Source organism: Netta rufina (genome assembly GCF_964035555.1).
Source record: "Netta rufina genome assembly, chromosome: 1".
Lineage (NCBI taxonomy): Eukaryota > Metazoa > Chordata > Aves > Anseriformes > Anatidae > Netta > Netta rufina.
Window position 1 is genome coordinate 149,616,997 of NC_140123.1, and position 16,401 is coordinate 149,633,397.

Genomic DNA, 16,401 nt, shown 5'->3' on the forward strand with positions numbered 1-16,401 from the left:
ATTTCATAAAGTAGCAATATCCAGGATTCACCTAAGATTTGCAGGTTATACGGATTGTGAAGTTTTCAACGTGAAAAGGCTTTGCACAAACACTTGGCATTTAAGTATTTCCCAAGCCACTGGATGAAAAAGGAGGCTGTGCCTTCCGAGTTAGCAAACCTTGTAAAGGGCTCAGGGAAGGATGGAATAAGCCTTAATTATCAGCGGGGACACTTGAGGGACCGAAACCTTCAAAGAGGGAGCTGGCAAGCAGTGAGTGGATGGCAGGAAGGATGAGACTTGCTCCGTGTGGACTGATGACAGTAGAAGGGTGTGTTTGTTCGTGTGCTTGTGGCTGGAGTCCAGAGGTGGATTTAAGACTACAGAGAGCAGCAGAGGTTCTCAGGCATGGGATCTTCTCCATCAATGTCAAAGATAAAGCTGAGTAAAAGCTTTAAGAGTAAGTCCTCACACAGAAGCTGTGGTGCTATCTGTTAGTTTTAAGCTGGATCAGTATGAGAGGAATCTTTTGAAATAATCTGCATTTAAAAATAAGCCTTTTTCCCCTCTTTGTATTAGTTCACTTATTCCTGCTGTACTATTTTCAAAATACATGTTGGTGGCTCAAACTTGCCAACACTAAAAACACCTTCGGAATATTAGGCTGACATCAGAGGTATTATATTCCTCTGTGCTAGCCATCCTCAAAGCTTGGACCAGTTTGATTTTTAAGATTACCAGATCCTCACCCTCCTTCCCCATCCCAGTGATATCCAAAGAGCAACAAGGAGCATCTTTACTCGTTGACGTGAGGCAGCCTGAGAGTGGGCATTGCACAGAGGTGTGGAAGAAGCATCTTCCAGCAATCACCACTCCCCAGGAGAGGTCTTTAGTATGTGACAGGACAAGAGGGAGAATACACACACACACAGAGTGTCTCATGAGGCTATAAGTTAACATCATGTCAAGCATACAATCAGGTGACAGCAGCCACATAAAGCCCACAGGCAGACATTCCTGGCACGCTACCCCAGGTCCAAAGTGAGGGAAGAGCCTGACATAAAATTTCCTTCAAAATTTTGGGCTGACTTTAAGCCAGCAGCTCCACATCCCACTTATGTGCCATTGATGCCAGCAGGACACATTACTCATGCCTCTTACTGGATTGGTTCTGTGTGTCAAAACACCACGAGCAAGCTTGTTACTCAATCCCTGCCCACCTGGAGGAGTTAATCCTGGGCCCTTCCCTCCTCCCTCCCAGCCTCTTTGTAACTCTCTCTGCCACTAGATTTATATCCACCACAGCACACACACCAAACAAACACTTGTAAATGATTCAAATTAAACTGGTGAATTTAAACACCATCATATTGCATAAGGCACAGGAAGCAGGCAAAGTGCTCTGCTGACCCAGTGGTAATACTGCATTGCTAAATGTGGTAATACTGCATTGCTAAACGCACTAATCTGGGAAAATTTGGTTAATCCTCCTCCCATTTGTTCCTAACCAGCCTTAATTTTCTAACCCCTACTGCCACGATTTACCAGTCTCAAGAGTTAGAAATTACTTGGATTGCTTCAGCTGATAGATCCACTGAACCCAGGCAAATCATTTTATCGGGTTTCAATCTATTTCCAAAATATTTTCCTATACAATACAGCAACATTCACTTCCTTTATCCTGAAGGGACTGAAGTTCAGTAGACCATAGCAAAAGAAAAGCTATTACACAGTCCCAACTGCCTATTCAGCATCTCTTCCACATTACCTCGAAACTTCAGAATTCGTCAAGCATTTCTGGAGTGGGAAAGCTATTGATGAAACGATAGTTTCAAGCAGAAAACCAAGAGAAACCTGAACAGAAATCCAGACATTCTAGATGAAGACAAAATTAACCAGTTCTGGGCCTCACAAATTCATTAATTTTCATTAGATGTTTTCCCTGCTGTATAAAATCATCATTGCAGCATTAATGCAAAAAGTACACTAGAACAGACCAAAAGACTAGACACAAGCATGTATCCAGCAGACAGTTACAATCACAGATAAAACCCTGTGCTTTTTAATTTAAAAGAAACAAAAACCACGGCTGGTAAACTAGGACAATCCCTAGGAATAGATTTTTGTAAAGTTCACTAACACCAGTTCACATAATAAGGTAATGGGAGTGGTGTCTTGAATCCAGCATTAATCCACCACAAATAAAAACCCAACGGATTAAAAAACCATTCTGTTAAATTCTTGGGTTACTTCAGTACCTCATCCTGCCTTCAAACAAGTCAGCAACAAAACGTCCAACTCTTGTTTTCTGATCTAGCACCAGTGCAAAGGCACATGATTTTCTGGGCTGATTCCACCTTCACAGTTATCACCTGTATTCACCAAGCCGTTTGGCTTGGTGAATACAGGTACAGAGACTGATTTTTCTGTAACCTGTTCATAACAAAATCTCCACTGTGTTGGCCATTTACCAGTGAGGCAGTCCATCACTTTTTAGAATCTCTTCTATTTTCCAAAATACAATCAGAGAGCCAACACATTAAGGTCAGACAACTGTCTGTAGAAATACCTTCTAACAGACTTCAGATTTGAGGTCATGTAAAGGATTAGGTTGAGCTATAAATTAACTTCTAAAGACAGAGAGAGCTATTCCATCACATCCACTCCCAATCCCAATATAATGAAGCTTTCTGCAAAGCTACTTTCCTACTCCAGCTAAAGCTGGCATTTTTAAAACTCTGCAAGTAACCAGCACACAGAACTGCCAAATGCTTCTTCATGTAAACAAGCAAGAGACTGGAAAATGCATTTATTCAGGCAGTCCATATGTGCAGAATGACACATAGTAAAGTCCGACTTACATTTGGGAAAGCTTAATGCCTGATGAATGAGGAAAAATCAGGCAGGTGGTTGAGAGAGGAGGTCCACAAGGCAGTTGCAGCCTTCTCATCCTTTCAGAGCTAGGGAACACACTGACCTTCAAAACCAGACACAGCACAGAAAGAACCAGGTCTTGATATGGCTGTTTTATGCATCTCTGTCTGCATGTGCATGTTATCTTGCTACAAAACATAATTTTCCATCAGTCCGGTGAATGTTACAGTCCCACACATTTAGGTTTCCATATTAAATTGCTTGGAATCTTGAACCCCATGTTGAGAGAAGCTAAGCCTCACCAGGGTGCCCAGGCTGCCCAGCACTTCACAAGATCAGGCTAAAATACAGTTTGCCTTGCTGCTGATTCACAGCATGGCATTCAGTCCTCACAAATGCGGAAAGTTCAGCAAAGGATCAGCTAACAGCTTGAAAAAAAAAGAAAAGGCACCAGTCAAAACTCTGCTGTAAAACAGCAAAAGCAGCCGCCATAGGATATCTAGCGAAGTAGGGGAAGAATCTTCAGTTTCCTGCGAAACAGCTCCTGTCAGCAGGGCCTCTATCAATTTATGCTTCCTCGCAGTTCTCAGGTCTCCAGATCCTGCTTAGCGCAACGCTGGCTTGCTTCCAAGCACGGTGGCTCCCTCTTCATCAGCGGTATTAACATCACCTCCCAAGGCTTTGTAAACACAGCAGTTCCCAGGGGATAATGCCCTTCACCTGTTAGCAGCATATGGTGAATAAACCTCGAGAACTGCATAGGTACATGCTGCAAGCCTCCACTGAATACAAAACAATAATACACACAGTGTTTCGCAGAAGTCAGTAGATGGTAAGATCAAACAAGAAGCACTGTTGAAAAATGCAAACACGAGGTGGAACAAATTCGGGGAGGAAAATAACACTCTTATAAAGCACTGCTTAACAGTCCTGGACAGATACAAGCCATCCTGATACCTAGCAGTGCAGCGCATATAAACCAAGGCTGTTTCATAATTGTTGAGAGTTTCCTTAAGAGCCTGGCCATAAAGCTGCCTTACCCATGTGACTCTGGAGTCACAAGACGACTGCTCACAGAGACACTGAAGCCGAACAGAATTACTCTTCACAATTCCCATGCTGTTCTCTCTCTGGATAGATTGCCAAATGCAACATGGGCTTATTTTGATTCCCTTTCTGCCATCACTGTTTTCAATATCTAGGCAGATTTATCAGAAATAACGAGATGAAACTTCTCTCCAAAGACATAATACATCTTGTTTTCCTCTAATTTGCTTAGCTGTTTAGCCCTTCTAATAGTCCGCAGAGACACAACAGCCTCCTGAGTTCTTAAATGGCATTCCTTTTCATTATGTGAAGATCCCACATAAGCTGTTTCTGTCGTGTGATGGAGAACTAGAGATGATGGCAAAGCTCTGCAAATAATTTACTGTGGCAGTGGGAAGCCAGGAATGTGAACTGGGCACAGCTTGGTCAAACACTGTGGCAAGAGCTCCAGCATACGACCCAGTAAATTGAGTCCCTGCTTGCTGCATTACACACTGCTCAGGTAATAAAATGTCCAGAACAATTAACACAACATTCACAGAAATCAGGCAGCAGCAATGCCAGATGCAGCACGAGGGTTTGCTTGCAAAGAGGAAGAACTACAAGAACAAAATCTGTAAGAAATATTTCTTCTGTAAGACTATCCACACGATGAACTACTTCAGGGTGCTACAGCACAGATGGGAGAGCAGAACTAGAGCAGGAAGCACAACACGTACTCACACGGATGTGGTTTATTTGAAGAAGAAATATAAAAATGTTTCTCTGTATTTACACACACGGGCTTGTCAGAGCTACCGAGCCTTGCTCCTCGAGCACAGCTCATACGTTTGGCTCCTGTGACCTTCTCCCTAAGCACAGCATCACACGCTCACCTGCCTTGCAGCACCACAGCCCGAGGGTCTTGCACCCAAAGGAGAGCTGCTAAACCCACCACCCAGCTGCAGCTTAAGGTTATGGGCTCTCGTGCACCACCTGGCCCCACGTGCCTCGGCAGCATGTCCAGCACCACCCCACAACAGGGTGCTGCTGCCCCTGGGACAAAAGCAGCTCTAAGTCACTTCAGAGGTCTCTCTGCTGCCTTTACTGAAGCCCATCCCACTAAAAGTGCCCATCCCAGCAATCACCCTGCTGTCACTGGAAGAGCAGCTGGCTCTAAAGGCATGTTAAACGAAGTTCTGCTTGAATACCTAACTTTCTGAAATGTAAGAGCCCCAGCACCTAGCCAAATTCCTCTAATTTCAAGAAAAAAAAAAGGGGGGAGGTTGAGAAGGAGAAGGCGTTAATAGTTTACAAAAAAAGGAATTTTCAAATAAAAAATCCTACTTTCCAAGCGCTTAAAAAAATCTCTGGGCAAATACTTCTATCTTTCTCGCATTCCTTTCCAAGGCACTGATCCAAGCATTTTGAGCAGCTTGAGCTGTCAATTTACAAACTTACTGCTGCTCTGCACACCAGGCAGTGTTCTGGGACAAATATAAGCATATATCCAGATGGATAATTAACAGCTTTCAGTTGGTACTAATTGCAAGTCCCCCGAGACTCTGCACTGCTCCATTAAGAACCATCAACTATTGTTATTTGATCACAAGTTATAGTGGTTTGAATTACAGGAAAAACCAAGTTTTCATCACAAAGAAACACCAAAATTCTAGTAAACTTCTCCAGGACGTCTTGAAAATATCGAGACAAACCTGGGAGACCTTAAAGCTCAGAACACAGTTAGAAAGAAAAAAAATAATTTACATTTTCAGGACTGTAGGAACTGTTCTCAGGGGGCATAAGCCCCAATTTTTCAGTACTGTAGACCAGTACAGCCCATTTCTGTCCTGTCCAACTGCCATGACTGTGATTCCAGCCATTTTTATGGCTGTGCAATCAGAACTTTTATCACTGCTTCAAAGTAGGTCAGTCACTGTAATTCCTATTATACAGATAAGGAAATAAGTGCAGGGGATGACAGTGACTTTGCAAAGACAAAGCAGTTGGGAAGATGAAAAAGGAAATTCAGGATCTGCCTTCTCACTACTCTCAACTTTTACATTCCCACTACTTAATCTCATTTCCTTTCAAAATGAAAAAGGTGCTGGGAACACCTCCTAGTGTGCAGATAACGAGGCCCAGACAGTGGGTCTCCTAACGCAAGCATCAGCAAAAGTTTATTTTCTTAACCCTCCACTCAAGTTTCAGTGATGCAGTTCAATATTGCAATTCTCTTTCTAGAGTGAGTGCAATCAAAAGTTTTGTAGCAAGTAGTGTGCATCTCAAAAACTGAAGGTGAATTTAATCTGAAACAGTGCATTCCTTCAAAACATTCAGAAGCAGCTCCTTAAAAGGATACATTGACATTCACAAAGCTCAGTAAAGTCAGTCAGAAATCACTGTTATCCTACACAGCACTGACAACGTAGAATTAACTACCACAGTATACGGATGAATTCATTATTCCCATTAATTTTTATTTAAAAATCAGAATTTTGCCCCAATTTTACTGTATTCTTTTAAATCTCATGCAAGAATATCAAGACTTTTTAAAGCACATATAGAGAAAAAAGGTTTCAGCTTCCTTTTCCACTTCCATAATTCAGATGATCTATTGCTGCTTGTTAATGCAGTGTCATTTTTTGCTACTATAGTTCTGGGTCCCAGGAGCACAAACCCAAAACAAAGTCACAACACATAATTCCCAAGAAATTAAATGGCAAAAGTAGGAACAGTACTGAAACTAAACACTAAGCCAACATCCTTGGTAAAGTCTCCAACCCTGGCCACTAAACCCAGATTTTCCTAAGTCATTGTTAGGCGCATCCTTAGAAAGACTTAAAAAACTGCTATGTGCTCCCCATCTCAAAATGGCAACAAATGTCTGATATTTCAAGGCACACATCTAATATTCACAAGTGATTGAATATTTATATCAAACTAAAGCAGGAACTGAGCAGGAAGAAAGTGGCCACGAAGTGCTACAAAAATGCAAGAGACTCAGTAATGCTGAAAAGTACAGATGGGTAAATGCGCTGATATAGTGAGAAGAAAGAGGAAACAGCATAACAGCGGGGCAACAGAAATAGAGATGGCTAAAAACTGAGATGGAAAGGAAGAGGCAAACAAAAGCAGACAAAGCATTTTTTCATGAATCACAGTAACGGCACTGCTTCCCAAAACTGCATCTGAAAAAGGCATCAGCAGGGGAAAGGGACACACAGTCCACAAGCTGAACTCTTAATAACCAAACCATATTGACCCTCTGATTTCCTTCTTCCACCTGTTTCAATCCTACCTGCTCTCTGGCCTCACATTTCCACCCAACACTCTTAAAGCTCAATGACCCTAACAAAACACCCATCACAAACTTTGAGAGCTGATTTCATGCCACCTCTTCAGCCCCTGTACTGTTTTCTGAGTATCTGAGCTGTGCTGCCAGTCTCTGATTGCTCTGCATTTGCACAGGATCCAGGACATTAAGACCAGATCTTCAAAGCTGGATCTTCCAGGTGTAAGTATTTAGACCCTCACCAGACTGCTTTTTCTTCCAAGTCACAAAGCACCAGTCAGCCCAAAGAGCAATCCCACCAAATGGGCCTACACTTGCACTAGCTATACAGCTGATTACTGATAATGCCAGATGAGATCAGGCACTCAGTCTCCCAGTAAGTTCCAAGCACTCTTGTTCCTCTCATCTTTCCATTTTCTCTGATGTACTGATTTAAGAATAGGAAAACCGTTGCTGCTTAGGAAGTCGCACACCTAACTTACATAAATGCCTGCACAAGTGCCACACGATACCGTGTATGCCTTTAAAGACCTAGATACGGTACTTTAAAATATCTGGCCTTACACATGGGAATCCCTAGCTCCACCGAAAATCACCCAGATTTATAATATTTTTGAAAGCACTGGATATGACTTAAAAGTTTTACTTTCAAAGGGATTTAGTCATCTAGGTCATGTAGGTGCTTTAGGAAAGCGTTGTCTTTTTCTGTTCCTACTCCCATCTTTTTCACACTGATTACTTAGGTACTTAGGTTCAGCATGACTCAAAGTGTACGTTCCCTCTGTAATCAATGGGCATGGACAGTTTCTTCAAGATGGTGAGTCACAGCATCAAAGTTAGGTGGCTAAAGTGATACCTGACTTTACATTGCACCTATGCGCAAGCAAGCAATTTTGTAAAGGTTGGCCTTCCAATATTCCATAAAGTAAGGACATATTTCTTTTGTGAAGATTTTTTTTTTGTAAGTTTTTTTTTTCATATGTATGACTTTTCAGAACATTAAGGTGGGAAGGGACATCAGACAGAAAACACCCACAACTCTTCTCAAGCCGCAAGAGCTGCAGGTACTTGGCACCCTTCCCGAAAGTAACAGCATCATAATAGCAACTTATCTTCTACTGCACATGGAACAAAAGAAACACAAATGAAAAATTACCTGAGCACCATAGACTCGCTGCATTGCCTGAAGCAACTGGTTTGTATATTCAGTAAGGGTTCCCGCATCTTCTTCAAACACACTGAGCAAAGACCGAGTCTTCAACAAAAGAAAAAAGCAAACAGTTTTAGTTACAAGTGAAAATATTAAAAACAAAACAAAACAAAACAACAACAACAAAACAAAACATAAAAGACTCTGCAAATAATTGGTAGCAAAAATACAAATCAATCAGAAACAATAAATCTTCCACTTTGTATGGTTTTCTTTATTCACAATCTCAACACACACAGACATTAGCCCTCCAAGTAGGGATAGGTAAACTGAGGCATTAGGAAACGAAGTGAGAAAAGTGCTATGGCCAACTCCTAACTCCCAGACTCTTCCTCTAACTAATAAACATTCCTTCCAACACAATCAGGAATGTAAAAAATCCTGAATATCTGCCTGCTGACTACAGTAATCCTAACCACGTTAAGGACTCTGGGTCAAACACCCGTGCTTGCTCACTTTACTTCTCTAATGTCAGGCTGCACTAAGGGCACCCCTTTCCATTAGGTAATTTACAGAGCATTATTCACTCTCAACTGTCTTGAGCAACTCTTGAAGGGCTGCTGCCAAGCCCTGCTGACGTAGCCGCGCCAAATAACCCAGTGTTCATCTACAACAGCAGGCACACAAGCACACACCCGCTCAGAGATACCCCGTACTTTCTCCATTCTGCTAGCTCATCCTTGTCAGCAAACGGGAGAAAAGAAGAGCATAATGACTGGCTTTATCCTACAGACATGAATTCCCTTGGTTTGTTTTGGTGGAATCACCAGTAACAAGGAATTGTGTTGCTGACACAGCTTCTGAGAAGGGAAAGAAAAGTATCTGAGGATAATGCGGGCTCCAGATTTTGTTAGATCAACACAGTATCGAAAGAGGAAAGGCTGTCACTAAATTTGTCAGTGTCCCTTTAACAAAGTCATGATCCGTCCTTTGTCTTAACTTTGGTAAATCCAATCCGTTTGATGCTAAGTGGCAGTGTCTTTCCGTCTGGTACAGCTAATTTATATGACATTAATTAGTTTCATCTGCTTATCTGAGGGGCACCCATAATAAACTGCAGTACTCTAATAATCATGTAACAGAGCAAGTGCTTTATCTGTCCTCCTATTACAGGAACCTCTAATACAGCTGAAATACCCAGGTTCATATCTGGAAAATTTACTTAGAGTCTTAAGAAAGTTTTAAGTAACTCCAGTATTTTAACATGTACTTCCCCAAGGCATTTGTTCTTCTTTGCAAATCTCTGCCAAGATTTTGTTTGTCCTGAAAAACTTGAAATCAGCATCCTTCAAGAACCCTGGACTAAGCTACACTATCATTTCATCTCTGCTGAGGAGTATCTAAGCCAGAAATTACTGTTAGCCCAGAGGTTAAAGTACATGACATGGGAGACAGTCCTGGGGCTCTGCTCTAGACATTGCACGGGAGTACTTCATACTTCAAGCAACAAAAAAGCTCTCAGCATTTCAGTCTGCTGACATGCTAAGCTGCTACAACACCTCCTACCTTAGAGACACTGGCAGTCAGCGCTTTTGGGAAACTAGTTGGAGATCTTTGCATCGAAGGAGATACAGAATACAAAATACAGTTTTGAAATAAAGAAAACAAAAACCAAAGCATGGAGAAAGGGACTAATCAATGAAATTGATGCCAAGAACACAAATGTATAAAGGATCTTTGTGCAGAACCTCTCTACAGGGACTGTGGCATGATTTTGAGAACTTTCAGTACTAAACTATTATTTCAGTAATTGAAAACATACTGTTTTTCAAAAATATCTGGTTGAAAATATTCAATCTTCAATGATGAATTAATTAAAAAAAGCAAAACTAAAGTCGTCAAACTATCTCCTATCTATACAGTGCTTATCTTCCTGCTGTGTGTTGTAAAAGCAGACACAGGGCGTGAAGATGGTTAAAAAAAGTAAATCTAGGGAAGGTAAAAATTATAAAGCTTGACACAGTACTAATCAATATCAATCTCAAGCTAAAACTGAAAAAATAAAAAGTAGTTGCCTGAATGAAGGTACACACCACGTTTCTGCCTCCTAGTTTTCAGGTTTTCAAATCTGAATTCATTCAGATTCCTAAATCTTACTGAATTTTTGCACATTCAGTTTTTCAGAATGTTGAAATATGTGTTGAGATACAGCAGTTCTGGGAAAGCATTTCTGAAGGTCTTGGCCTCAGTTACTAGCACTTTGTTCAAAAATAAGAAAAACAATACATGATTAAGCGTTTTTGAAGTTATGCTTGGAAACTTTCAGGTTTAAGAACACTGTTTTAAACTACTGCAACAAAATAGCAATGTATGCAACTTTTGTTGTTTCTGTTTTGACAACTTCTGGAATAGCAGATACTGCTGGTGAAATAAACCAGGAATCCAAGTATTAAGCTAATGTTTTTGAAGGCTTTGTTAATAGCACCATCATCTTAGCTGCTGGCAACACAGGAAAAAAATAAAAATCTTACTTCATGTAAGTATTTCCCTTGGTTTTAGCATGGCTGCTTACGTCAACTTCTCTCCTATGCCCTGGCCAAGCACTTACTTCAAAGTTAAGCCATTTCTTAAGGCCTTTTTTGGTCAGTGCTTGGAGATGAATCAAGACAAAATACTGTATTGTCAGGGAGAGATAAATCAAGTTTCAGAAAACTAGTGAAGAAATAGCAATGGCCTAATCCTCTTCTGTTCTGCACATGATTTAAATACTCCATATACTTTCTACAAAGTGAGGTTATGTCCTCATTTTACTGTCCCTCTGCATTGCTGCCAGAGACTGCACAGGGCAGAAGAGAATCAGGTCACTTTACGCAAAAGGAAGTAGTGATCACATAAGCTGCTACCCTGCAAGCTCTGTGGGACACAAACTGTCTTTTTGCTTTGATTTTGCAGTACCCAGATCGCAGAGGCAACCCATAGGGCTGTGAATGTAAAGGCCTCCTCAAGAAAAAAAAGTACTAAAAAATGCAAAAGATCAGGGACAAAAAAAATAGATCTATTTCCCTGCATGTAAAAAATAGATTTTAGCAACACTGGGTCATTCTATAAAATTAAACAATGCCCATCCCTCCAAAGTTGCATAACTTGAACAGAAAGCAATGACCAAATCAAGCCAAAACATCCTGAAAACACCCAGGTTTATGTTCAGCCCACTGTTTCCAGTAATTGGAAAGGAGATGTTAACAGCCTTCAGGTCAGAAAAAAAAAAAAGATGAGGACCTCCAAATACAATTCAGCGCTTTGTTCAGCTGCTTTCAGTCAGCATTACTTTTTTAATCATTGAAGGAAGTGTTGATTGAAGAGGAAAATGAGTTCACGTATCCTGCATATCAAGTTCTTTAGCTCCAGAATGCTCTGGGGACGTACCTACTAAAAACGTTAATAACTGCTCGTAATAAATCTAGCGGACTTCGTTAAACTGTGGGACATAGCACAATTCAGGTCAGAAAGAAACTCTGGAGGTCATCTGGTCCAAACCCCAGCCCAAAGGAGGTCTCAGTCTGACACTGCATCAGAGACTTTTTCATGTTGAGTTTTAAAAATCTCCAAACCTTGAGATTCCACAGGTCTCATCAAATATTCGATGAAAATCATTCTTATTGGGATGGGATTTCATGGAATCACAGAAAAACACGCTAAGAAGAGGTGATCCCAAGATTCCCAAGAGGTGAGCCCCAAGATTCATGGATTCCTGACAGGTGCACGTCTACCCTTTCCTTCAAAATGTCTCATGACAGACTCCACAACACCTTTTAGCAATCTGCTCCTATACATTTGTCCTCCTGGTCTACCAGCAGATGAGTCCAGGTTACAACACAGGGCACCAGGAACAGGATCCACGCAGATCCACCCCGCCCTTCTTTCCTCCTCCCCTGCTTCACCAACTACTTGATCTCTGCCTGCACCGTGTTTTGACCCCAAGTGCACTTTCCCCACCCCTCTGTGGGATTTCCACTCTCCCTTTCCCCTCGCGTCTCTCTTCCACACGAACTTCCCCTCTTCCTTCCCTCCACCCTCCCTTCCCATATCTGAAGACCACATGCCCCTCCGAAATGCCTATAACCATCTCCACAAGGCGTGTTCTCTGCTGTGGGGTTCCCATATTGCTCAGGGGTCCCTTCTGCAGCCGAGAGGGGCTCCCAGCACAGGTGCTACACTGGGTTTGACAGAGCATGGGGGTGAGAGGAGAAATGTCCTTCCTCCCTTGCCTGCAAGTGCTGGGGCAGAAAAAGCAATAACCGCTGTCCTTGTTTCTGAGACTCCTTCAAAATGAGGTCACCTTCCGTGAGATTCACCTCACCAAACCTCACCTGTCCCACGGGGAGCTCCTGTATCTGAGCTACGCCCCTTGGGACACCTCGCAAGGAGCGCGGGCACGTTGGCAACGAGATCCATCCAGCCTACTTCTGCTGCTCGTGCTGGGGCCAGGTGACGCACAGCGCCGCAGCTCGCTTTCCTCTCATGAAGGGAGCCAAGGTGACAAGCCATGCCACCTCTCCTCCCCAAACAGAGCTCAACACTACAGGGCACACCCTAAAGCCAAAGCACCCCGGGATGGGACAGCACGAGGAAAGAGCCACGGGAGGGCTTAACCTGCGGGGGGCGAGGAGAAAAGGCGCTGTGCCCCGACCTCCTCACACCCTGCCCCTTCCCCAGATTCCCCAGTCACAACCATAATCTATATTCCCCTGACAGGCGACCATCAGGACCCCAAAGCCTTCACCCGACGCCACCGGGATGCCAGCAACCCGCTCCCCCGCCTCCCGCCGAGCATCCCCCCGACGGGCTGGAGCCCCCGACCCGCTCCGCTCCCCAGCGGTGTCACCTCTCCGGGGACACCATCCCGGGGGCAGGCATCCCCCCGGCGGGCCGCGCTACCTGCGGGCTGTCCTGCAAAGCCTCCTCCAGGAGGAGCTTGTCGACGGCGGGCATGGCGGCGGCTGGCCGCGGGCAGCTGGGGCTCGGTGGCGGCGGTGCTGTCCCTCCCCGCCGGGGCGGCCGCGGCTGTCGGCGGGCAGCGGGGTGGGGGCGGCAGCCCGGGGCCGCTCACTCCTCCCAGTTCCCGGCCGTGGGAGGAAGCGAGTCACGGCGTAGGGCGGGCAGGAGGCGGCTCCCGGCCGCCATTAACTCCTCGGGGCTCGCTAGAGGTTCCCCACCGTGGGGGCTGGCGGCCCCAAATGGAGGGTGGCCCTTCTCCTCCTCCTCCTCCTCCTCCCGAAGTGCCGTCCCGTTGCCCCCCGCTCGTAGCTTTGTCCCCTTGAACGGTGGGGCTGCGGGCTGTCCCCTCAGCTGCTGGGGATGCTCCCTGGCAGGGGGGAGTGTGATGGAAATGAGGGGAGAAGCGCATCCTTCAGCCTAGGTCTGTGGGGTCCGAGGGCCTCCAGCCCCAAGGGTTGTCCCCGCTCTGCGTGGCCCGCCCAGGGGGCTCAGAGAAGCGCCCCAGGTCCTGTGTGACCTTCTGGGTAGGGTGCAGCCGCTGGCTAAGCGGGGCTTGTTTGTTTTCCTCCTGTCTACAGGCTGCTCTGCAAGCAAAATTAGGGAAATACAGAGCGCTACAGGCAGGCTCATCACAGCTCTGCCATATCGTAGAAGCACGGAATCATTAGAAGTGAAAAAGACCTTCGAGATCATCTGGTCCAACCATCCCCCTACCACCAATGTCACCCACTAAATCATGTCCCCAGTGACCACGTCCAACATTTCCTTGAACACCCCCAGGGACAGTGACACCACCACCTCTGTTGGCAACCCGTCCCAGTGCCCGACTGCTCTTTCTGAGAAGAAATGTCTCCTCATTTCCAGCCTGAACCTCCCCTGTTGCAACTTGAGGCCATTCCCTCTAGTCTTATCGCTCGTTATCTGTGAGAAGAGGCCAACAAAAAAAAACAAAAATTTTGGTTTTGAAATGATGGGAAGTTATCTTCTAAGAAAAAATGCCAGTCTTTGGCTAACTCTTCTTGCTGCTCTCCTTTAAAAGAAGAAAAATACTAGAACAAAAATGATGGTGTCTGAGTTATAAAAGAATTACAAACATTAGCACTGACCTGTGTTTGCCGTTATGCTAAGTGCCTGCCCTTTGCACCTAAATCCTGGTGGATTTTTCCACTTCTGTTATTCTTAAACAATAGCGACCATGCTGTATGGCAAGAAAGGTGACTGCTAATACAGCTTTTCTTGTTGATTAAAAGAGTATATGCAAGTAGATGGCCTTAGAAAAGTTTTACAGATCAGCTGGATGACTGTTTGCTTTAATTATGTATGAGAAATGATCATTGAACCCTGCAATTTTGGCCAAGGTATTTCTGTGGGTCTGACATTGATTGGTATTGCTTCTGAAGCTTGTGATAGGACCTTTAACCCAATGTGCCAAGCCTGCCTCGGCGTGACTCCACTCGATCAGTCCTGAAGCTGGACTCCCTGTTCCAGTCCCTTGAGTAAAAACAGGGTTCTCACGTTCAGTCTACTTTTCCTGCCTGAATAAAGACACTGAGCACTAATAGAAATCACTAGCTAAGACCAAAAATATCAAGTATGACAAACAGTCAATTATATTTATATAATGAGAAAACAAAAATAGATATGGCTTTGTAATAATAATGTTGTTTCGGAGAGTTTCAGAATGGTGGGAAGAGGTCAGAGTTTTTTTGTGTGCATGTACAGAATCTGAAGCCAGGCATTAGCCTTAAGAATCCATGACCTCTTCCGAGCCAATTTTGTCAGCCTGTGTTAAAGTCTTATTTTTCAAAGAGTTCGAAAACATTACTTGAAATTCACTGAGGAAGAGAAGTCCATGCTTTATCAGATTTTTTGTATCTGTCAAAGTAGCTTCAGGGCATTTGTGAATATTTCCCTAATACTTCTGTTATGCTTCTGCCTTTTTCTCCCTGTTCTGTCCCTCCCACACCCCCTTCCAACTTCTAACAACAAATAGTTCAGCAAAAGGTCTTCCGCACTGGGTTGAAGTATTTCCTTTGACAAGAAGATGTAAGTATGGTTTGGATTTTTATTATTTCAGAGTGTGAAATAAAGGGAAGCTTCGCAAGAGCTATAACCTTTAAGGTCTTATCTTGTTCTTCTTGATGGCTTTGTTTAGGCTAAGGTTCAAGTGTGGAAGCCTGTTGTCATCTTTTTAAAATTAGGGTTAGCTATTTCCAGAACAGGTTCTACTAGTTTTATTTAAACAAAGCAAAAAGCACTTCAGTAACCATTGGAAGGTAAACAGTGAGTATCTCTCATTCTTTTTTATGTCGGCTATAAACCTTGTTGATTTCTTATGTATAGTATCAGAACATTTTTATTAAAGTACCCCAACATAGTCCAGGTGTTTCTGAAAAAAAAAATAAAATACATACATATATACAGATATATATTCTGCCTGTTAAGGATAAGAATTAGTAGTCTCAAAAATTATTTTTCAGTCTTGGCAACTCTTATGTTTTTAAAATAAATAAACCATATGGCACTACCACTGAAGATGCCGACTACTTTCACAGCTGTATTGATATTATTCAGAAATTAGGTATGTTTGTGTATAGGCAGAGCCTTGGCGTAGCAGGTGCCTATACCTTTGAAATGAGAAGACGCCGTCTCTGGGTTTTATGGATTTCCACACAGTGCACCAGCACCACTAGGCTGGGTTGTCCAGCCTGGCCACGGTGCAGGAAGCAGCCTGGCCAGCTCAGCTCTAGCTGGCGTGCTTTGGGGCACACCGCAGTGCCTGTACTGCACCTGGTACCCAGGCTGACTTCTTCAGAGCTCGGTAGGTTCCCGTCACAGAGTATTTTATCCCTCTCCAGAAGAGGGGCTGCATGACATTTATGTTGCTATATGATCCAAGAGCTGCTCACTGTGCTGGGCAGTGGTAGTGGGGAGCTCACCCCACTCTGGCTCCTGTCTGTTAAATCCAGGTGTTGAATGCAACACTCGAGTTACAACAGAAATCCTGCTACTGAAAAGCAGTTTCTTAGTTATTCCTTGAAGACATATTTAAAAGAACATATAGAAAGAGAAAAGGGAA

General features: G+C 43.6%; 1 protein-coding gene across 1 annotated transcript in view; it reads right to left on the reverse strand.

Moving 5' to 3' along the window:
* Window positions 1–13,420, reverse strand: part of APPL2 (adaptor protein, phosphotyrosine interacting with PH domain and leucine zipper 2) — a 37,689-nt gene extending 24,269 nt beyond the window's left edge. Inside the window, exons 1-2 of the mRNA XM_084306543.1 lie at window positions 13,263–13,420; window positions 8,331–8,429 (exon numbers count right to left, since the gene is read on the reverse strand). Of these exons, the coding sequence (XP_084162669.1) occupies window positions 8,331–8,429; window positions 13,263–13,316 (153 nt within the window). The 5' untranslated portion in view covers window positions 13,317–13,420. The remainder of the gene's footprint in view (window positions 1–8,330; window positions 8,430–13,262) is intronic.
* Between the last annotated feature and the right edge of the window lie 2,981 nt (window positions 13,421–16,401).